This window comes from Somniosus microcephalus, chromosome 8 (assembly GCF_052327205.1).
Source record: "Somniosus microcephalus isolate GS21.2 chromosome 8, FLI_Smic_1.0, whole genome shotgun sequence".
Lineage (NCBI taxonomy): Eukaryota > Metazoa > Chordata > Chondrichthyes > Squaliformes > Somniosidae > Somniosus > Somniosus microcephalus.
In genome coordinates, this window is record NC_140994.1 from 56,751,443 (window position 1) to 56,776,185 (window position 24,743).

Here is a 24,743-nt window from a genome sequence, read left to right on the forward strand (position 1 = left end):
AAGGGCCGTCCGTCGGCGGCTTATTGAACGACACTTCTAGGCCCCCTGTCAGGGAATGGCTTGTGGCAATGAAGGCACATGAATGCAGCCGCTCCGCAAGCCCTCAGCCGGTTAACGCAACAACCACTTCAAACATCACACATGGACAAGCTGAATAAAGAAAAAGCTTTATTGAACAAACTCAGGGCCCTTCCCACATGAAACCCAAAAACACACAACACCCCCAAAAAACAGTCAAAAACATATCTCACTCCCACAACCTGGGGAGGAATAACAAAACTTGTCCATCCAAATGGCCTTCATCCTCGGCCTTACCAAAAGAACCCCCCCCATAGACAGCACAAGCACCCCCATATAAAAAAACATTTGCCAACACACTCTACTTTGTGTGCCGAGAGGGCGAGTCCTTGTCCAGCCTTTTCCGGCCCCTGGCCGACCTGCTGCTCCGCCTCAACCTGGGCCCTGTGGGTGCTGCAAGGCTGGGGGAAGGCTCCTGAGGGGCACATTGCGTGACGGCAGATGCCCTTGGGGGTCGGCCTAAACGAGCTCTGGCCCTCGAGGGGCCGGCTGCTGACTGCTGCAGCTGTGGCTGGGCAGCATCAGTCTCTCCAGCAGCTCGTCGCAGCTTTGCTGGGGGAGTGGCAGTGGCGGCTGCAGCAATGGGGGCAAGCTGGCTGATGCCAGGCGCTCGCTGGTTGCCAGAGACACTGGCACTCGGCCAGGCTGGCACTGCAGCAAGCGCAGCAATCTGGTGAAGGCCAGACCGCTGTGCTGCAGCAGCGCGGCGGGTGCCCTGGCGATGCGTGCATGACACAGCGAGTGTGGCAGCAGTGAGTGCCCGTACTGCCCTGGTCTGTGCCCGCATCAGACCAGCCAGTGACTGCACTGCACCACTGATCAACTGTCCACTCGCTGCCTGTGCTGCCCTGAAGTCGTCCCGACTCGCGTCCTGTGCTGCCCTGAATTCGGCCCGACTCGCGTCCTGTGATACCCCGAATTCGGCCCGACTCGCGTCCTGTGATGCCCCGAATTGTGCCCGACTCGCGTCCTGTGATGCCCCGAATTGTTCGAGACCCCTGGCCTGTGCTGCCGCGAGTTGTTCGAAACCCCTGGCCTGTGAGGCCCCGAAATCGGACACACTATGAGCCAGGGACTCAATGGCCTCAGGCAACCGTGCCACAACCCCCATGAACTCGGTGTGCCGACGATCCGAGTCCGTGGACATTTGATCAAGGAGGCGCACCTCCTGGGCGGGGACCGTCTCCGGACTGGAGGCCGGACTCTCCCTCTGGGGAGAAGGCCGCCGAGCTGCCCGACCCTTCCCGCATGGCTGCACACCACTGGGCCCAGCAACTACACTCCCCTGCAACACTTACCCCCTCTGGGGAGAAGGCAGCCGAGCTGCCCGACCCTTCCCGCGTGGCTGGACGCCACTGGGCACAGGAGCTACACTCCCCTGCAACACTTCCCCCCTCTGGGGAGAAGGCAGCAGAGCTGCCCGACCCTTCCCGCGTGGCTGGACGCCACTGGGCACAGGAGCTACACCCCCCTGCAACACTTCCCCCTGGCTCTCCTCCAGGGAAGACATGTCCCCTCCATTGCCATCCCCTGGCGCGGATGAGGGTTCCCCCGATGTGCCGCCTTCCTCTTGCTCCTCCTCGTCCTCCTCTTCCGAGGGACTGACACTCGCAGCTTCAGGGACCTCCTCCTCACCAGCTGAAAGCAGGAAGGCACAAGAGTAGCTTTAGAGTGAGGACAGGGCGTCAGCGAGGGAGGCATGAGTGGTGGCATTCTGCGCATTGGTCGGACAGTGGCAAAGGATGTAGATCTGAAGCGCAAGGGGAACGAGAGAGGTCCAAACGGTCATGTCCTTACCATTGGGGCCCAGCACAGGGTCAGCATCTCCAATTGCAACGGGGCCAATCACCCGGGCACCCATGACTCGACCCACGCGCTCCTCCAGGTCACTGAGCTGCTGGAACTGGGCACGGCCTCCCCCGGTGACAGTCCGGCTCTTCAGATTCTGGGCCAGCTTGGCCTGCAAGAAAAAGGACGGCCTCTGATGAAGGCGGCTTTACCTTCAGGGTAGCCAGACCGCACACTGTGAGGGGCGGCTGGGACCCACCGTACTTGAGCGTGATGCTTTGGTGGTTGCACTGGAAATCCAAACCCAAGATCACGCTCGCACATAGATTCTTCATGATTAATACTTTAAAATTATCATACACAGTTCCGTTAACGCACAATTGTACCGTGCAGTAACCCAGAATGGTCGATGTCTGGGTTTTATCGGCCATAGAGATGGTACCCTGAGCAGGGACCACCTTTAGGGAGAGTTGTTGTGCCAGTTCAGGGTGGATAAAACTCTCCGTGCTTCCACTGTCAATTAAGCATTTAACCCGGCACCCGTTTACCTCGATGTCCACCATTGATTTGGATAGCGGATGCGGCCTGGTCTGGTCCACTGTGACCGATGCCACTGTAGGGCCCTGATCGAGACAAGATGGCGTCCACGCTGTCTGCTCATAAGATGGCGGACCCCACGAGGTCGGGCAAGATGGCGTCCAAGATGGCCACTCCCACGGCGCACACGCGGCGGTGGCGGGTTTTCCGGCGGTTGGTTTTCCGGCGGGGTTCCCTCTGCACACCTTCCCGAAGTGCCCCTTCTTACCGCACTTAAAGCAGGTGGTGCCTTTCGCCGGGCACAGGTTTCTGGTGTGCTTTGGCTGCCCGCAGAAGTAGCAGTTGGGTCCTTGACGCGTCGCGGCTGTCGTAGGGCTTCTGGGGGGAGAGCTGGGCCCCGCCGGTGTCGGGCTGCCGGGCGGGGAAGATGCCTTCCAAGATGGCGGCGCCCTCGGTGCACACGTGGCGGCGTGGGCGGCGCGGGCTGAAGAGTAGGCGTCCGAGTTTCTCTGGGCCATCTCCAGGGACCGCGCGGTGTCCGCAGCCTGTTTCAGGTCCAACTCCGTTTTTTCCAGCAGTCTTTGCCGGATGTGAGTGGAGCTGAGGCCTGTGATAAAGGCATCGCGAACAAGCTCGTCGGTGTACACTGCGGCCTTTACATCTCGGCACTTACAGTCCTTGCCAAGCTTTTTCAGGATGCTTAGGAACTCCTCCACCGATTCCCCAGGTCGCTGTGCGCGAGTAGCGAGCAGATGCCTAGCATACACCTCATTCGTAGGCTGCTGGTAATGCGCCTTTAAGGTGTTGTAGGCGGCCAGGTACGTATCGGCGTCTTGGATGAGGGGGTAAACCCGGTGGCTTACCCAATTCCGTAGCACTCCGAGTCTCATCTTCGCAGTGTCCGTAGCGTCTTTGACGGCTGCGGAATTGTCCAGGAAGAATTCCATACAGTCAAACCAGTGTCCGAAGCGTGCTGATGCGTCCGGAGCATGTTGATCCAAATCCAAACGTTCGGGTTTCAGGAGTTGATCCATAGTGTTGAAAATTGAGTTAATAAAATTGATGTGCCTCGATTATTCCGAGACTCGAAGTTCGCAGAACAAAAGTAAGGCTTTTATTAACTCAGAACATAACACGTAAAATAGAGAGATGTCTACCTTCAGGAGGCTGATGCCCGACTGAAGTTAGATTACAAAGGAGCCAGGTATGGGTGGAGCCCTGCACACAACCAGTTCCAGCACATTCCAATACATAATACATGAGGACTGGGGGAAGGGAAAAGACACAGAAAGCAGGCAGTTACAAGACACAGAAAACAGGCAGTGATGAATGGAATATATTTCATCACAGCCTCTAAGTACAGTGTGGTGCCCTGTTGTTGTGTGCACTGCCTCCCATGGTCGAATAGTTTGGCCAGTGTGGTGCCCTGTTGTTGTGTGCACTGCCTCCCATGGTCGAATAGCTTGGCCAGTGTGTAAAGTGCAGAAAGTGCAATTGATGTTCATGCCAGTGCCATAGCTGCTGGATGAGGGCTGGCCATTAGGCCTTTGAGGTCCCTTTGCCCATAATGTGAGGTGCACATGCAAGGATGAGGAGGACACTGGAAAGGGTACTCACCCTGACAATCCGAGTGAGGTCGTTAAACTTTTTCCGGCATTGGACACCAGTCCTGGGGACATCGCTGTTGGCTGTGACCCTCTGGGCGATTTCCCTCCAGGCTCTCCTGTACACCCTCTTGGGAGGCTTCTTGTCACTGTCCGGGAACAAGATATGGCTTCTCTTCTCCAAAGCCCTAACCAGCACCTTTAAATCATGGGCAGAGAAGCGCTGCGCTCGCTCACGGGCCCTCTGCATCCTTCCTGGCGCTATTTCTCTCCAGCAGCAGTGTTTAGGCCTAGCTGGAGGGCTGCAGTATCCAGGGCGTGGCAGCAGACCAAGTCGACCCTTCCCCCTTTAAGAGCTGGCCGGCGCCAGGGTGTCTGCTGTCAATCAAAACATGACCGCACCTGTGCTGCGCCCGGCCTCAGCGGTATCAGTCTGCACCGCCGGCTTAGCGCCTAAAGATAGCCGTGCAACGCCAGTTTTAGCGCTCGAGCAAACTCCTTGGCCAAAGCCACTGAATATCGGCGAAGTGGCCTCCACTTTCCGGCGGGCGCAAACTTTAGCGGCCGCCCGACTTTACCGCCCCAAAAGTGGCTATACTGAATTTCTAGGCCTAGGTCTGTAGCATAAGATGGTTTTAGGTCAGCTCACGGGATAAAAATATTGAATAATGACTTCACTTTATTTGTTGTGTTTTGATAAGAAGATTAGCCTTATTTACTCAGAACTCTACTGTATAAACAAGGCACCTGATTGTGTATTTAACTGGCTCTGTGTTACTGCTGTTGTGCTGCGTTTATTTTAAATGTCACAAAGAAGATAAAGGAACTGTAGTTTTAAATCATACAATTTGTCTGCCTGGTTTTGTTATGATAATAAATTGGAATCTTTCTGTTCAGTGTGGATTGCTCCAGATAGTAGGACTGACTCCATTTGCTTAGTTGAAGGATCATTCTATTTTCTTTGTATATGTGCTCAGCAAGGTTAGGGATGGAAGTGCTCAACAATGGACTATCTTCAACTTTGAATTCAGTGACTGCATCAAAGATCACATCAAGTATGATACAAAACCAACACGATATTAAGCTCAAATCCTAACTGCAGGAAAGAACCCTCAGCTGCATCTTTGTTCTTCTGTTATGGCTTCTCCGGCAATACGGGAGTGCTAAATGAAGCCCAGAATTTATATCTCCCTGACCTCCTTCCTCATCAGTTTACCTCATCAAGGTGAGGAACACCAATACTAGTGAATACTTTCTGCAGCAACTATACCCGAGTCAGTGCAATGTGGTTTTAGCTTTGCATGGACATTAAACTTGTGGTGTGTCAGTCGAGTGTGAAGACCCAAACTGACTGCAAAGCAAAATGGAGTGAGATTCCTTCCAGGGCATCTCACTCTGCTTTCTTCTGTTGTCAAGTTGGACCCTGACTCCAGATTCAGACTGCATTTACACTGTAATTTCAGCACTGTGAAGCCAATCTTTTCTTTACTGCACACACAGACCTCGTACTCTTTGGGTTACCTTGGGTGTTTCATGATTATTTTGAGCTTTGGAACATACCCATATTTTAGGCAATAAAGCTATCATCAATATAGGTTACCTAAGACTACAGTAAACTGTGTTCTGTGGTGTCAAGGTAGATTCTAGCTTTGCACAGTGCATCTGTGTTTCCTGAGAAGTAGATTGAGAATATTGAGACTTGTCCAGTTGGATCTCTTAATAGATATCATTTAGATGATACTGTGGCGGAACCACCAGAGGATTACGGACAATTGTATATCATTCCTTTTACAGCAATGTAGCACAGCTGGGGGCTGCACCTTTAATGTATCTGTTAACTGTACTAGGGCTTCTTTCCTGTACTCCGCGTGATGATGTCATGCCGTCCGTCACGTGATCTCTCAACGGCGGGAAGAACGTGATGACGTCATGATGTCAGAGCTCAGAACCTTCTAGCAGTAGAGCTCGGAACCTTCTAGCAGTTGAGCTCGGAACCTGCTAGCAGCTGAGCTCGGAACCTGCTAGCAGTTGAGCTCGGAACCTTCTAGCAGTTCCAGAGAGGCTTTCAAGCAGACGAGACCTATTTGCATTGTATCCTACAGTTTCCTGTACAGCTTCGTTTGCTCATTAAATTTTATTGTTTTTGATTTTCTGAGTCGATCTCAATTCTTCGGCTAGGAACTCCAGTTCCTACATTGGTGACCCCAATTTCTTCGAACAATTTTCGTTGAAGTTACATCATGGACACGAACGCCGTCACCCTCAAACTGTCGCAATTTTGGGAGCAACAACCGGCCGCGTGGTTTTTCCAGGCGGAAGCCCAATTTGCAATCCGGGGAGTAGCAGCGGATTCGACCCGTTATTATTACGTGGTCTCCGCCCTCGACAGCGCCACGGCCTTGCGGGTCATCAGCCTCCTCGAGAGTCCACCGAATGATGGCAAGTACGAAGCTTTAAAAGCACGTTTACTGCAGATTTTCGGTCTGTCCAAGTCAGAGCACGCTCGCAGACTTATCTCCATGCCCGGCCTCGGGGACTCAAAACCCTCAGAGCTCATGAGCCAAATGCTCACGCTTTTGGGCTCGGAATTGCAATGTTTTCTGTTCCGTGAGCTGTTTCTCTGTCAACTACCAGAGCCAGTACAGCAAGCCTTGGCCAATTCCGCAATCACGGATTGTGCTGAACTCGCCGCGGAAGCGGATAAAATATTCACTGTTTCACAACAATCTTGTGCAGCCACGAGGCGCCCATCCCCCACAAGAGCGAATCCGACTCCTCCTCCTGCAGGCTGGTGTGCATACCACGCTCGTTTCGGCGCGAAGGCCAGAAATTGCCGTCTGCCCTGCAGTTTCTCACCAAAAAAAAACCTACCTCAAACCAGCGGTTTCTGAGAAGATCAATAAGGCCTAAGGGACGTGCCGGAGTTGTGATGGCCGTCGGGTCCGCAGGGAAACTCCTATACATTACAGACTCCCTGTCAGGGCGATGTTTTCTCTGTGATACTGGCTCCCAGTGCAGTATCCTACCAGCGTCGAAGCTAGATCTTCAATCCGGCGGTCAAGGTCCCCCCCTCGAGGCAGCCAATGGTGCGGCCATTCGCACGTTCGGAAAGCGTAGGGTCCAGTTGAGTTTTGGTGGCCAACATTTTGTTTGGGAGTTCATCATGGCGAAAGTCTCACAGGCCATCCTGGGGGCAGATTTCTTCTGCGCAAACGGGTTTCTCGTCGACGTCCGACACTGCCGGCTAATCAGTGCCTCCACTTTTCACTCGGTCCCCTGCCACCGAAGCACCGCGATGTCTTGGTCAGTTGCCTGTGCAGTCCCATCTCCAAATGAGTTCTCTCGTCTTCTCAGTTAGCTCCCTGAGCTCACCAGGCCCACATTTTCTTCTTCAGTCGCGAGGCACGGTGTGGCGCACCGCATTACCACGACAGGATCCCCCGTTTATGCGAGAGCTTGAAGACTGGAACCCGGTAAACTCGCGGCCGCCAAGGTGGAGTTCCACACAATGTTCGAATAGTCCTTGGTCCTCACCATTACACATTGTTCCTAAGCCGGGCGGCGGATGGCGACCATGCGGCGACTGCAGATGCCTGAATGAGGCTACCACACCGGATCGGTACCCAATTCCTCACATTCAGGATTTTTCGGCCCATCTGGCCGGGAATTCCATCTTTTCCAAAGCAGACCTTGTCCGAGGCTATCATCAAGTGCCCATGCATCCTCAGGACGTCCCCAAAACTGCCGTCATCACACCTTTCGGGCTCTTTGAGTTCCTTCGTATGCCGTTTGGGCTGAAGAATGCAGCACAAGCCTTCCAACGTCTCATGGATTCCGTGTTGCGCGATCTGCCGTTCATCTTCGTCTACCTAGATGACATCCTTATTGCCAGTAACAGCACGAAAGAACACATTACGCACTTGCGTACCCTTTTTTCTCGTCTCAGCCAACATGGCCTTATTATCAACCCGGCCAAGTGCCAGTTTGGGTTGCACAGCATTGATTTTCTGGGACACAGAATCACCTCAGAAGGCGCCGTCCCACTGGCCACGAAGGTGGAAGCAGTCACCTCGTTCCCTCTTCCTCAGACTGTCAGGGCCCTCCAGGAATTTCTGGGAATGGTCAATTTTTATCATCGGTTCGTCCCCAAGGCGGCATTGTTGATGCAACCTTTGTACGAGGCCCTCAGAGGTAAATCGGGCAAAGACCCGATCGATTGGACACCCCAGATGGACCAGGCTTTCCTCGACACTAAGAACGCTTTGGCTGCTGCGACCATGTTGGCACATCCCCTTCCGGGCGCAACCATTGCCCTTACCACCGATGCATCTGATTATGCCATCGGGCCAGTACAGGAGCAGTGGGTCGACGGCACATGGGAACCACTGGCTTTCTTCAGCCGCCAATTGCGGAAGAACAAACGCAAGTATAGTACCTTTGATAGGGAGTTGTTGGCATTGTTTCTAGCCATCCGCAATTTTCGCTTCCTACTGGAAGGATGCCCATTCACGGCTTTTGTAGACCACAAGCTGTAGTGTATGTACTTTGCAGAAGGAACTATATTCTGCAGCCCCTGTATACTGCAGTACCAGTAGTGAACACCCCTGTATATAAGCCTGTGCAGTAACTTTGCATAGTAGTTCCAGTTTTGTCTCCACTCAGTAAATACCTGTTGTAACCACCTCCTGCAGTCCGTGTCTCAATTACACATGGACATAATACTGGCGACGAGCAGATCCGAACTTACCTACAGTTCTGCACCACCTCCTGGGGATCCATCCCTGAAGCGAAGTTGTTAGAGGTCGAGGCCAGAAGGAAGGAAAAAAAAACCAAACAGAAGAAACGGGCGTCGACCGTGGGCAACCGCCTCTGATTCATCGGATTTGAAGATTTGCAGGAGAGGCTGTCAAGAGCGGGGCTTGGTTATCCTGTCGATGGTGTTCCAGCTAATTGGGCTGGTGGCAGGTAGTACACTGATCCTTCCTGGGCTGCGGTGGGCTAGAGCTCGATCGGGTGGCTTTTCAACGGGGCCGAACAGCGTTGTCGGGAAGAGGAGAGAGAGAGAGAGGGTGGAGCACACAGGGCGCAGCCGGTGCTATGAAGCTGGGCAGCGTACAGACCCGAGAAGAGGGAGGAAAGTGTCCCGTAGGGTTTGCTCTGACGACGGGAAAATAAAAGAAATTAGAAGCGCAGAAAGCCGCAAGGAGCTGCAGTTTGCCACGGGGACCGCGGAGAGCGGCGTTAGCAGCAGCGCGGGGGGGAAGTGCGCGAAGACCATAGGGCGTCGCCATCAAGGCATAAAAACGCCAGCAACAGCGCTAGCAGCAGTGGAGAAGACAGAAAGCGCGGGAGGCGCCATCTTAATCCAGCGGGGAAGAAGGCAAAGCGCAGGAGGCGCCATTTTGTTCAATCGGGGAAGAAGGCAAAGTGCGGGAGGCGCCATCTTAGATTTCCAAGAGACCAGAAGAGCGATAGTGAATCCGGGAACAAGAGGCTAAGCTGTCTCAAACTTCACAACGTAATCGCGAAAGAGGATCACCGAACCATTTGGGTCACCCTCACGATAGCAGGGTCCCAAGTCAAAATGGAATTGGATACAGGATCAGCCCTGACCGTCATGAATCGACGAGACTACGAGTGGCTATTCTCACACATACCCTTGAAAGAGACAGCCATTGTCTTGAACACATATACGGGGCAGAAAGTATACCCCAGAGGGAAAATAAGGGTGCCTGTCGAATAAAACGGCAAAGAAATACAGAAATTGTATCTGTACATACTGCAAGATGGTGGACCACTATTATTGGGACATGAATGGATCAGAAAGATAAGTTTAGACTGGCACTCCATTCAGGCACTGACTGTGGCTGGTAAAAAGGATGACGATGTCACACCTGGACGATTGTCAACAATCTTAGCTAACACAAAAGAGGTATTTCAACAAGAACTGGGAACTCTTAAAGGCGTAACCGCCTCGATAAAAATAGAAGAGAATGCAATTCCCAAGTTTTTCAAAGCAAGACCGGTACCGTATGCAATTCGCCCAGCCGTCGAGGCAGAGCTGGAGAATCTGGAGAATGCAGGCGTGTTATCTAAGGTAGACTGGAGCGAGTGGGCGACACCCATCGTTCCTGTCATGAAGAAAACGTTAAACAATAAGTCTGAGGAGCCAAGGAAGGTTCGCATCTGTGGGGCCTTCAAGGTGACGGTGAACCCAGTCCTTCACACAGTACAGTATCTTCTTCCGAGGATAGAAGATATTTTCGCCTCACTATCTGGAGGGAAGCGTTTTACAAAAATTGACCTAGCACAAGCATATTTGCAGATGGAGGTTGAAGAATCCTCTAGGAAGTATCTCACGATAAACACTCACAAAGGTCTTTACCAGTATAATCGACTGGTATTCGGAGTAGCATCAGCTCTGGCGATATGGCAAAGAGCGATGGAACAAGTCCTGCAAGGGATTCCGGGGACTCAGTGTTACTTGGACGACATCCTAGTGACAGGTGAAAATGACAGTGAACACCTTGCCAACCTAGAGCAGGTGCTCACTAGACTAAGAGAATACGGGCTACGAGCCAATCGCCCCAAGTGCGAGTTTTTTAAGAAACAGATATCGTATTGTGGCCACGTGATTGATGAAGAGGGGTTACATAAGTGCCCTGACAAAATTGAAGCGGTAGTTAAGGCTCCAGCGCCTGAAAATGTGTCGCAACTGAGGTCATTCCTCGGATTGGTGAATTACTACCATAAGTTTTTGCCGAATTTGTCCACAATTCTGCACCCACTGAACGCCCTACTATAAACTGGAGTAGCATGGAAATGGAGCGATGAATGTAAGCGGGCCTTTCAGAAGAGTAAAGACCTAATCACTTCAAGAGAAGTATTGGCTCACTACAACCCATCACTACCGATAAGACTGGCGTGTGATGCATCTCCCTACGGCATTGGAGCGGTACTGTCACATAAATCCCTTGATGGTTCAGAGAGGCCGATAGCTTTTGCGTCACTCTCGTTAACTTCAGCCGAGCGTAACTACGCCCAGATTGACAGAGAGGCCCTCAGCCTGGTGTGGGGGGTGAAGAAGTTCAATCACTACCTGCACGGTCAGAAATTTACTCTACTAACTGATCATCAACCTCTTGTCTCCATTTCCAACCCTCAGAAGGGCGTCCCGATAATGACAGCACAACGGCTACAGAGGTGGTCCCTTTTCCTAGGGGCACACCAATATGACATCGAGTACAAAGGAACTAAACAGCATGGGAATGCTGATGGATTGTCGCGCCTACCGTTGCCGACGGTAGAAGAAGCACCTGCAGTGGATCCTGTGGAGATATTCCACTCGACCATAGTTGAATGTCTACCTGTGACGAATGCAAACATAGAAAAGGAAACACAAAATGACCCGACACTCTCCAGGGTCTATGATTTAACGGTGAAGGGATGGCCAGCACATGGCGAACTACTGTTGCCAGCATTCTCGCCGAGAAGAGAACAGCTGTCAGTGTGCAGAGGAACCTTGATGTGTGGATCCAGAGTAGTAATTCCACCCAAATTGAAGGATAGAGTGCTCAATGAGCTTCATGAGGGTCATCTGGGAGGGGTAAAAATGAAGAACTTAGCCAGAGCGTTTGTGTGGTGGCCGGGAATCGATAGAGAAATCGAAGAGATGACCAAGAGCTGTACAGGATGCCAGAAGGTCCAAAACGCCCCACCACAAGCCCCTCTACATCCATGGGAGTGGCCCTCATCTCAACGGCAAAGGGTGCACATTGATTTTGCTGGTCCCTTTATGGACTCGATGTTTTTAATTGCGGTGGATGCACATTCAAAGTGGCCAGAGGTAATTGTGATGAAATATATGCCTTCATCAGCCTATGTGTTTTACCTGTGTGTTTCACCTGTTTGTATTGTGTGAACCGCCCCCTTTTGTTCCTATTGTGTGTATTGGCTACGCCCCTGTCTTTTGCCATATAAAGGTCTCAGGAGCTGGATGAGTCATTCCTACCAGACGCCCGATGTGGGAAGACCTGTAATGCTGCTATGTTCTTAGTGATTAAAAGCCTTAGTTGAATCCTTTAAATTCCTTGTCTTTGAGTTATTGAAGGCACATCATTGAAGGCACATCAGTAATAAAAATGTCCTCAACCACCACAGAAAAAACTATCACAGTCTTACGAACCATATTCACCAGAAATGGGCTGCCTGAACAGATTTGCTCCGACAATGGACCACAGTTTGTGTCTGAAGAGTTCCGGAGGTTCTTAAAGAACAATGGTGTTAAGCATTACACATCCGCCCCATATCATCCAGCCACCAATGGATTGGCTGAGAGGTTCGTTCAAACATTCAAGAAGGCTATCAAGGCAATGTGTAATGAAGACATACCCCTACAACACAAGGTGGATAACTTCTTGTTTGCCTACCGGAATGTGACACATGTGGTTACCAACCAAACTCCAGCCATGATGTTCTTCAATCGAAGACTACGATGCCGCTTGGATTTGGTTAAGCCAAACATCGGAAGAGATGTGGAGAACAGGCAGTTTCAGAATATGAATGAAAGGCCGACCAGGAGTTTTAAGATAGGTCAACCAGTTTTGGCCCGGGACTACTGCACAGAGAAATGGTAGCCAGGAACGATCTGCACACGGCAAGGACCTCTAATGTATACCGTGGATGTTGGAGAGAGCATTGTAAGACGCCATGCTGACCAGATTCTAGAGTCACTGGAAAACGTCAATTCCACACCACGATCCGATACACTTGGTGATGAAACCGAAGTACCAATTGCATCTACCTCAGAATCGGTGATATTGGAAGCAGACGAACCAAACAACGAAGTTGATTCCGAATCAACTTTGCCAGAAGAACCTGATACCCCAAAGAGGCGTTATCCAGACAGAATCAGGAAGCCTCCTCAAAGACTGAACTTATAATTGCTTAACTTCAGCTAATGTATATAGCAACTGTAATTGTAAATATGGTATTTAATTATTAATCAAATGTTATGTACTATTTAGCTAAAAGGGGAGGAATTGTAGTGTATGTACTTTGCAGAAGGAACTATATTCTGCAGCCCCTGTATACTGCAGTACCAGTAGTGACCACCCCTGTATATAAGCCTGTGTTGTAACTTTGCATAGTAGTTCCAGTTTTGTCTCCACTCAGTCAACACCTGTTGTAACCAACTCCTGCAGTCCGTGTCTCAATTACACACGGACATAATACAAGCCACTTACTTTTGCGCTGGCCAAGACAGCGGAACCATGGTCGGCACGGCAACAACGTCATCTTACGTACATATCTGAATTTACAACCGACATACAACATGTCTCGGGCAAAGACAACCTGGTGGCGGATTGCCTCTCCCGTGCCCAGCTCCACGCAGTACACCTGGGAGTCGACTATGTTGGTTTGGCAAAAGAACAGAAGGCAGACCCTGAAGTGCAGGCATACCGGACCGCACCTCCCAGCTTACAAGTGGCTGATATCAGTTTCCAGGCCGCAGGGACCACACTCCTGTGTGACATCTCGATGGGCGTCCCACGTCCAATCGTTCCAGTCGAATGGCGCAGGAGAATTTTCGACACTATCCACGGGTTGTCACACCCTGGCATGAGAGCGTCACAATGACTCATGGCAAAGAAATTCGTCTGGAAGGGCATGCATCTCGACGTCCGTGACTGGACCAATACCTGCGTGAGTTGCCAGAAGTCCAAGATACAACGCCATGTTAAGGCCCCAATCGCCACTTTTCCGGTTCCGGAGCGCCAATTCGACCATGTGCATGTGGACCTGGTTGGTCCTCTCCCTTCCTCTCGCGGGTACACTCACCTCCTCACCGTGGTAGACCGCACCACCAGGTGGCCAGAGGCAATTCCTTTGGTTGCCACCACAGCGGCAGACGTCTCCAGAGCCTTCATCTCGTCGTGGGTAGCTCGGTTCGGGATACCGGCTGACATCTCCTCCGACTGGGGCCTCAATTTACCTCTGAGCTTTGGAACGCCGTAGCTCAAGGTTTCGGCACCAAGCTTCATCGTACCACCGCCTACCATCCACAGGCGAACGGTCTGTGTGAAAGATTCCACAGGTCCCTTAAAGCTGCACTGCGTGCTAATCTCCGTGGGCCTAGTTGGGTGGACAGGCTCCCTTGGGTGCTGCTAGGTCTTCGCACGGCGCCTAAGGATGACCTGCATTCTTCTTCAGCAGAGCTGGTTTACGGCCAACCACTCAGAGTGCCTGGCGATTTTCTTCCTCCTCACACGGAACCCTGGTCCCCAGCTCAGCAGCTCGTCAGCCACCAGGAAGCGGCTAGGAATTTCATCCCAGTGCCTACGTCGCATCATGACCTGCAGCGCTCCCATGTCCCGGTGGATCTTAAGAGTGCAGAATACGTGTTTATTCGGCAGGATGCTCGCAAAAACCCGCTCAAACCGCCTTACACAGGTCCATTCCACGTCATCTCGTCAGGTGACAAGTCCTTCACAGTCGACGTCGGCGGTAAGCCTGACCACATCTCCATCGACCGGTTGAAACCGGCGCATCTGGATCTGAGCGAACCAGTCGTCACCACTCAGCCGCCTCGTCGTGGTCGTCCATCGTCGACTGCCGGTCCAGTGCAGCCACAGTCATCCGCCGAGTCGCCAGTGCCCGCCTCACCGGGTCGACCACAGCCGGCCTCTTCTTCTCTTCCGCCTGCGGCATCATCCCAACCACAGCCAACGGCCAGTTCGTCTTCTTGCGCTCTGTTCCAGCTGCCGGGGTATCGCAGTCGGTCGGACAGACTCGTCAGACCCCCTTCTCGCCTTACCTTCTCTGTTAAAAGCAATCCTGGGGGGGCACATGTGGCGGAACCACCAGAGGATTACGGACAATTATATATAATTCCTGTTACAGCAATTTAGTACAGCTGGGGGCTGCACCTTTAATGTATCTGTTAACTGTACTAGGGCTTCTTTCCTGTACTCCGCGTGATGATGTCATGCCGTCCGTCACGTGATCTCTCAACGGCGGGAAGAACGTGATGATGTCATGACGTCAGAGCTCGGAATCTTCTAGCAGTAGAGCTCGGAACTTCTAGCAGTAGCGCTCGGAACCTTCTAGCAGTTGAGCTCGGAACCTGCTAGCAGTTGGGCTCGGAACCTGCTAGCAGTTGAGCTCGGAACCTTCTAGCAGTTCCAGAGAGGCTTTCAAGCAGACCAGACCTATTTGCATTGTATCCTACAGTTTCCTGTACAGCTTCGTTTGTTCATTAAATTTTATTGTTTTTGATTTTCTGAGTCGATCTCAATTCTTCGGCTAGGAACCCCAGTTCCTACAATACTTTACTTTCCATCTATTGGGGCTAGGTATCCAGGGCTGGGGATCCAGGTCACAACAGAGAAGTGTTCTTACATTCCATCCAGTCCTACTCCATTAAATGATGGCTTAAACTCCAAACATTGCATTATATTTATATTAGCTGCTATAGAGAAAAAAATCTTCCCCAGCAGTTATCCTGGACTGTTTATATACACCTATTTATTGCATTCAGTTTTCTTTGCATTTAAAATTAACTAACCCCTATTTTATAGGATTTATAAGATGATATATTCCTTTCTTATTTCTAACCAATGTCATCCCACCCCTCTTACATAGCCTGCTTTTAGGGCTAACCTTATGGATGGTATGGTCCATGGTTGTCTTCATGGCTGCTGCTGATGTCACTTTATGATCAGTTGAAAGGTTGCTACAGTGGATAATAGATATGGAGACTATAGTAGGTCAGTATGGAAAGGGTTAATCATGGTAGAAATCCTGTGGCTGACTTGATTGATGCTAGTTCACCATTGCAATACTTTGATTTTAACTTCTATTTGTCAAATATGATGTGATCCTTGAGCCACAATGTCTTAAAGTAACGAATCAGTACCTAATTACTGTTTTGCAGTTGTGTAAGGAAATGGCTTAAACAGATGTTTTTTGAGCGAGTGAGTGAATATGGAAGTGGAATCTGTGATTGGAAGAAGAAGAGTGTCGATGTTGGAAAAACAAGTGGGGTATGTCTTTGCAATGAAATTTTGCACTGCAGGGTGAGACAGGCAGACTTGGAAGGTGACAGGTTGCTAAGAATGAATAGTAACCAGACTTATGGTTAGCAGATCCATATGATTGATCAACAATTGACAGCAGGAAGAGTGTGCTGTGTGATAGGGTAACTGGTACTTACTGATACAAATTGCAAGGATACCAGACTGTTAATTCAGCAAATGGGAACCATTGCCTCAAACATGACACCCTTCATCATGTAATAACGTTTATGTAAAGTCTGGGAGACAAAGGAAGTTGTTGCTAGAACAGGATGCTGAGTGTCATGAACAATGAATAAGAAAGGCTAGAAGAACAACAACTTGTATTTATATAGCACCTTTAACGTAGTAAAACGTCCCAAGGCGCTTCACAGGAGTATTAAAAGACAAAAAATTTGACACCGAGCCACATAAGGAGAAATTAGGGCAGGTGACCAAAAGCTTGAGCGAGGCGGAGAGGTTTAGGCAGGGAATTCCAGAGCTTCGGGGCTAGGCAACAGAAGGCAAGGCCACCAAAGGTTGAGCGATTATAATCAGGGATGCTCAACAGGCCAGAATTAGAGGAGCGCAGATATCTCGGGGGGGTTGTGGGGCTGAAGGAGATTACAGAGATAGGGAGGGGTGAGGCCATGGAGGGATTTGAAAACAAGGATGAGAATTTTGAAATCGAGGCACTGCTTAACCGGGAGCCAATGTAGGTCAGCGAGCACAGGGGTGATAGAGAAAGAGAGAGGGTCTGCATCTAGGCAGGGAGCTGTGGTGAATCCTCCACAGAAGAAAGGCATTGGCTGGCTGTACTCCCAGGATGAAAATAACTACTGTATCCTCATAGCAGGATGTAGAGCAATGTTGCATGCTTTGCTGGTATAAATACAGTCTGTCATAAATGTTAAATTGTTTTTTAAAATACATATATATGTAATTGTGTCTGATACAACAGGCGCAAACCCAAATTATTTTTAAAGGCACGATGCATGATTATCCAGCAGTGTGGAGCAGTCTGGTTCTCTTCCAGTAAATTGGTGTGGAGCTGGTCTAAATGTAATAAAACTGTGGGGCTGGATGTTTCTGAGAAGGAAACGATTGTAATGTTCTGTCAATCGAGATTGTTCAAATTGAAAAATGTTAGAAGTTAGATAAAATGGAATTCACTTGTGACAGTTTTAAATTTAATCAAAGATGGATGTGAAATGTAAGCAAATTGCACAACAAAAACAATCATTTTCTGCCACTAGATGACATATATAGCACAGTATAAAACTAAACATCTAATGATAGTTCATGAAGTAATGCAAGGACACGGTCAATAGGTTACGGCTAAAAGAAGTGACACTGTAACAGCAAGGAGGGGAATTAGTTAAAGTGCTACTATAATTTATTTGTCTGATAATGGTTCTAATTCCTGTTGCAAAGACACATAACAGTGCATTGCACCTGGCTCAGCTTCTTCTCTTTGCGATCATCATCCACGTGCACTTCACTAGGTACAGAGAACCTTGTCAGTAAAGTTGTTTATTTTACCCGATACTTCTATTTTTTGTCATGGTAGTAACCTTGGTTGAAAATTCAACAAGTTTTTATTGCTGAAAGGCAGACAGATAAAAATAGTGTAGAAGTGTCTCTGCACTTGAACAAATGTGGCAGTAAAAATGTGACTGCGACTGCAGTGTAGACATAGCAAAGTAATTATGTAACATAGTATTTTATAGTAAATGGTTACAACCAAACTGTTGCTTTCAGACACACGTTGGCTGAGTTATCTTTCCCGACCATTATTAAATAGTACATTCTAATCCATGAAAGCATTTACTACTTAGAGGAAGTATAGACCCAAAATGCACAAAATAAAGATAAAATCAACCCTGTAAGGAAACTGGATATGCCAGTCTTCCACTTCCAAGTCCCCCTTATATTTAGAACCCAACTTCCTTACAAAATCTGACTTTTGTAGGGAATGGCATATGTAGATAACACCTACAGTGAACAATAGGATTAGTCTATTTCGTCTGACTGTTCTCCCACAAAATAGCTACTGAATGATATGCGAGTCCCTTCCACCCACCTCTCCGCTGTTTGGCAACGAAACAAGGTGTTAAGTATATGGAAATCAAATTACAGCCTGCACTATACATTTTGTTTCGGGCTAATTGTTCGTGAACACGGGTGGTTTACTATTTCTGTATTTTTGAGTGTTATTTTGACTAATTAAAAGCAATATATGATTTCAGATTCCAGTGAATGCCACCAGCGCCCTTGCTTTTGCCCACCAGCTGATGGCCTACACAGGAGATGCAGCTAGCTTCGCAGACATGATGGATGTGATTTTTGTGGCCCGAATGATTCAGAAGTTAATCGTCTTCGTGGATCGAGTCAAAGATGTAAAGTATCAAAATCTGGATGTGCATCCCACACACACAAGTCAGTTCATGCACCCACATTTCCTCATTCTGGGCTGGAAACAAATCATTAGCTTAATATTTAGTGATGTAAGCCCCCAAAGTGCGGACCAAGTGATATACAAGGTCGACGACACTGGCTTGGTGAAAGGAAGACAGACCACTAATTGAAGTCAAAAACGGTTTACTCAGGCCTGAGGAGAGCCTTCAGGTCACGTCTGAATCGAACTCTAACAAGCCTCTCAAAGTCCACACAGTTATACAAAAATTAAGGCCCTGCCCTAGAGGCGGGGATAAGCTTATTAGCATATACAGAGTTATAGCTAAATTGTAATTATAAAACCGTGACATTCCATCCTTCCAGCCGCTTACAAATCTCACATTTCGTTATCAGTTGATCCCGTCACCTTTTGTGACCATGGGCCTCATCTTAATTACTTTACACCCATCCATTTGGCCGTGGTCAGATGGTGCGGTCTTTTTAAGTGTTTTTCTAAGATAGTAGATCTTTCCAAAGTGGGCAATCTGCAGACTCTCTGTTTCACTCTTGAGTCATTTCTACAAAGCAAAAACACTTCAGTTAATCCTAAGTATACTTTGAAGAATAGAACTCTGTTGTGTTTTACTCTAAACAGACCCTTAAGTGCATAGTTGTGACTCACTTGGCCGAACCCATATATCTCTCAATCTTTCATGGGGTTGTTCTGACAGTTTTAACCTCTCAGCATTTGACCCTTAGTCCTGTTTAAACTTATCTGGGTTTATACAATTTTACAGACCTCTATTGTTCAACTCAAGAGCATGAATTAACCCATTCCCTCCACTTTGTATATTGGCGTTACAAGTGAATCCTGGTTTGTCTTGCCCTATTAAATCCAATTTTTTTAATATCTTACTTCATTTAGGTTTTCAGTAATATGGAAGGAATTATGGGCTAGAAATTCGTCCAGGGCGGTGGCGCAAAACAGGCAGTATCTGATCGGCCGCCCTTTATACGCAGTGCCTGATATTCAGTTTCATTGACTGCGATAGAACTGAATATCAGGTGCTGTGTGTAACAGACGGCCGATCCAATAACACCCACTTTGCATCACCGCCCGAGATGAATTTCAAGGCCTGTGAGTTTTCTTTAGTGCTCTTATAATAATAGTTTTCATTTTTACCACTGCATGTTGAATATCATTTTTTCTATTTCATCCATTGTTACGATGTCTACTGTTAATTAAATCAATATTGAATTGGAAGATCATTAAATAGCAGGGTGTTTGAGATGTTCCATTTGGCACCCAGCGTAAAACTGCCGTTGTGGATCAGCCGCCTGTATAGAAACCGCCTGATTTTCCTTTCCATGAAGTCAATGGTAATGAAAATCAGGCAGTTTCTATAAAGTGCGGCCAATCCCCAACGCCAGTCTTACAACCGGGTGGCAAGGTGAAAACCTTCCCCATAAAGTGATGACAAAGTCATTGGTTGAGTTAATTTTGTGAGGTATTATTCATACCTTTTTGTAAAACAGTAATACCATTATTTGTGGTGTAATGCATTCAACAGCAAAGTATAAAAATGTAAATTCTAAGAAAGAACTTTTTGATTATTTTATGCCTTAATATTCATAATAACCTACTCAGTTTAATGGCATACAACATTCATGCACTCATGACTTAAAAGCACTGCCATAAAAATGATTCTAATTTTTTGGATCCATTTTTAGCAACCATTCTGGTGCCAGTGGTGGGGTAATTTTCACTTTTGACTTTCCATTGAAGTCAATTGGAAGGTACATTAGATGTATGATGGGCAGTTGATCCACTACCGTCAGTTTTCCACCCATTCCCAAAGTGAAAACTACCCCAAATCTTACTTACTGTTTGGTTTCAAATAATTTTCCCATGATTAATAGCTTCACACGATAAAGGAATTTATTGTTTGCTCTGTCATGCAAAAAGCCCTTTTTCTGTACATATTGTCAGGAAGATCCGTACATTTCTTCTGAGTAGCTTTGACACTGAACAGACAATCAGATTAACTCCATGGATCAAATTTCATTAACTCTGAGCTAATCAGATAAAGCTTATAGTAATTTCAGTTAGAATCAAAATGGGCTCCTTGGCTCTATCACAGACTCAGCACAAAACCACAAAAGCAGGCCAGTTGGTCTAACAAGTCTGTGCCAGTGTTTTTCTCACATGAGCTATCTAGTATAGCCCCTGGTACTATCTAATTCCCTTTTATAATAATTGGTGGTCTGTGCTTCAACAATGGTTTGTGGCAGAGAATTCTACATTCTATTCTTTTTATGATTATCTTAAATTTATGGGGGGGAAAATTCAGTTGGTTTGCGCCTCCTGTTGGTGCCCTAAGAGGGCGCTAATGGAGCGCAAAGCAACTAGCGCCGGGCGTGGCAATGTTTGCGCCGCTTGCGAAATTGACCAGACATTTTGCGGCGGCGCTAAACAGTACCGCCACGATCTCCTGCGCCCGCAGATCGTGACGTCAGTCGAATGTGCAACGCCCTGGTAGTGCCCCGGACCGGATATTGAGTGGTGCCCCCTGCCTTTCCACCTGCCACTAGCAACGACAGGTTGAGGGGAACGTTTGCAGCCGGGAAGGGACTGGGGGAGCACTATTTAGAGGCGACCGCTTCCTGCCTTTTTTTGTCGGCGACATTTTTGCACCACGCATTGTGAGAGAGAGAGAGAGACTTCTGGAGAGATTCAATGCTGTGTGAAGGAGTTTTGGGTACTGAGCAGCACTTTGCAGGTTCATTTTGATTTGACCTTCCTTGCATCGATTTAGAAGAGACTGTGGGGGCTGCACTCTGAGCTCTTTCCCTGGGCCTCTCCATTGTTCTTTCCAGCAGATTTGATGTACAGATCTCTCCAGGCCAAGATTCAAGGCTGCAATGAGCAAGGTGTGGATGGAGAGCAAGATCGAGCCTCCCCTTTAAGAACTGGTCTGCGCCAGTATGTCTGTGTTCCATTGCTGGCTGACATCACATGAACTTCGCCAGCGCTCTGAGGTAGCGCCTCGCTCCTCGGTGTTAGCACCTTAAGAGAGGTGTGTAGCACCTGATATAGCGCTCCAATCACCTCCAGGGGCGATAGAAGCCAAGTTTGCAGTCGAAGGTGATAATTTGTGCTAGGCGCTAAACTTTGCGCCCGGCCGATAATTGCGCCCCAAACGGGGCGATACCGAATTTCTCTACCCATGATCTTTTGTTAACCATCTCGCTGACCAGTGCAAATAATCTATTTATCTTATCTTTTCGTGATCCTGAAGATCGTCAGGTAACCCTTTAGCCTCTGCTCTAGTGAAAAAAGCTATGACTTCAGTCTCCAGCAACATAGGAACAGGAGTCGGCCATTTAGCCCCTCGAGCCTGTTCCGCCGCCATTCAGTGAGATCATGGTAGATCTGTGACCCAACTCCATATACCCACTTTTGCCCAATATCCCTTAATAACTTTGATTAACAGAAATCTATCAATCTCAGATTTAAAATTAACAATTGAACCAGCATCTTCTGCCATTTGCGGAAGAGAATTCCAAACTTCTACCACCCTTTGCATGTAGAAGTGTTTCCTAACTTCACTCCTGAAAGGCCTGGCTCTAATTTTTAGGCTTGTCCCCTAGTCCTAGATTCCCCCAACCAGCAGAAATAGTTTCTCTCTATCTACCCTATCTGTTCCCCTTAATACCTGTATCTTGAAAAGTTTGATCAAATCACCTCTTCATCTTCTAAATTCTAGGGAATACAACCCAATTTGTGTAATCTCTCCTTGTAATTTAACCCTCGGAGTCCAGGTATAATTCTAGTAAATCTATACTAAGGCCAATATATCCTTCCTAAGGTGCGGTGCTTAGTACTGAACACAGTACTCCAGGTGTGGTCTAACCAGGATTTTGTATAGCTGCAGCATGACTTCTGACCCCTTGTATCCTAGTCCTCTAGATATACAGGCCAGCATTCCATTAGCTTTTTAAAATATTTTTGTATCTGTCCATGACATTTTAATGACCTATGTACATGGACCCCTAAGTCCCTTTGGACCTCCACTGCTTCTAGCTTTTCAGCATTTAAAAAGGATAGATCAGAATAATTTCTAGGTCCAAAGTGGATGACCTCACACTTGCCTATATTGAAATCCATTTGTCACAGTTTTGCCCATTCACTTAATCTATTAATATCTCTTTGTAATTTTATGCTTCCATCTACACTGCTTACAGTGCCCCCTATCTTTGTGTCATCGGCAAACCTGGATATCTAACCCGTCATCTAAATTGTTAATAAATACAGTGAATAGTTGAGGCCCCAACACAGATCCCTGTGAGACGCCACTAGTCACATCCTGCCCATTATCCCTACTCTCAGTCTCCTTCCACTCAGCTAATTTTCTAACCAGGTCAATAATTTGCCCTCAATTCCATGAATTTCAACTTTAGTTAACAGTCTCTTGTGAGGGACTTTATCGACTGCCTTCTGCAAGTCCATATAAATAACATCCATTGACATTCCCCCATCAACTACTTTAGTCACCCCTTCAAAATAGTCAATCAGGTTTGTCAGGCATGACCTACCCTTTACAAATCCATGCTGGCTCTCTCTGAACAGCTGAAAATTTTCAAGGTGTTCAGTGACTCCATCCTTAATTATAGACTCTGGTAATTTCCTGACAACAGATGTTAGGCTAACTGGTCTATAATTCCCTGGTTTCCCTCTCTCACCTTTCTTAAATTGCGGAGTGACACATGCAATTTTCCAATCTAAAGCATTTCATAAGTGTAACCCTTCTTTCCTGGTAACATTCTAGTGAATCTGCTGCATTTTTTTAATTGCCTTTATATACATGCTCTGCCCTCCACCCAACTGTTAAAATTGCTCCTGTTATCTTTGCCATAAATTGGCTTTCCTGCATTACAACAGTGACTACACTCCAAAAGTTCTTCATTGGCCGTAAAGTGCTTTGAGACGTCTGGTGGTCGTGAAAGGCGCTATATAAATGCTTGTCTTTCTTTATAAATTCCTGATGTAAATTCAAAGTCCAAGTAAACCAGGAACACTCTTGTATCACTAAGTGGTGTAAAAGCGCCTGCATTAGTAGTTTTCACAAAGGGCAGAGCATACGCTTATTAGCAGTTTAAACGTTGGAAAGCCAACGTATTAAGTCTGTAAGAGTCAATTACCCCTCTGGTACTTAATTATGTAATCATAGTTACCTTAGCATAGTCAGCCTTGTTCCGACTGACTTGCTTCTTGAATGTGATTTCTCCACATATGTTTTCAGATTCTTGTGCCTTTAGAAAATAGTATGGTATAATATTTAAAATAGCTGCAAGAAAAATACAGTAATTAGTGTCTTGGGAACCATTCCAGTAACTACCACAATATTTTAATCTAACATATCTTTGAACCATTTTATAGCTGAACTCCGTACGTTTTAAAAGCTAAGTTTTTTTTCATTGGTCCACCATTTTAGCTTTGGAGTTAGTCAGGATCACAAGATTTTCCAGATGAGGAAAGCCATTCACCCACTCGAGCCCATCCATCCAAAAAGAACCTGCATTTTCCTATCACAGTATCCAGCTGTTTCTGGAGTTTTAGCTCCATTTCATATTTGAACATTATCACTTTTTTGCGTGAAGGTGAACTTCCTAACAGCAGTTCTAAATTTGTATTTTTTGTCATCTTTTCCTAGTTTCATAGTTTACTTCTAAATAGTGTTCCAGATTTACTTTTTCTGTGCCATGTTTTATCCTACGTGCCTCTATGGAGGTGCCTCATAACTCTAATATTAAGGAACAGTCTTATCATTTTTATCTACACTGCCTTCACTGCTTCTCTTAGGTGACAAGAATGGGACACAGTACTCAAAGTCTGATGAAAGCACTGTACAGTTTAAGATTGATTTCCTTGGATTTGTACTCTAATACATACATTAGCATCAACACTATCTCCATGAATTATTATGAACGGAGATTGTGTGTGCACTCAACTCAATACTTCAGCTAAAATTGAAACAATTACTTTGTCTGTTTTTCTAAGCATCTCAAGTGGTGTAAAGAAAAACATGAAGTACTTCAAAAAATGTTCAATGTCCACAGCATATTCACCAAGGGAATCCTGTGTAATTATGCAGTTGCCACACATTGCTCTGATAATAATAATCAGCTTGTAGCATTCCAAACTGGGCTCAAAATACCACACGTAAAAATTATAGGGCAGCATTTTAGAACCAAATGTTGTGATAAGCTCTTTATTAATAAAACC

General features: G+C 47.5%; 1 protein-coding gene across 1 annotated transcript in view; it reads left to right on the plus strand.

Moving 5' to 3' along the window:
* Positions 1-24,743, plus strand: part of adgra1b (adhesion G protein-coupled receptor A1b) — a 1,141,355-nt gene that overhangs the window by 432,880 nt on the left and 683,732 nt on the right. The window contains exon 10 of the mRNA XM_085994744.1: positions 18,310-18,459. Within this exon, the coding sequence (XP_085850870.1) occupies positions 18,310-18,459 (150 nt within the window). The remainder of the gene's footprint in view (positions 1-18,309; positions 18,460-24,743) is intronic.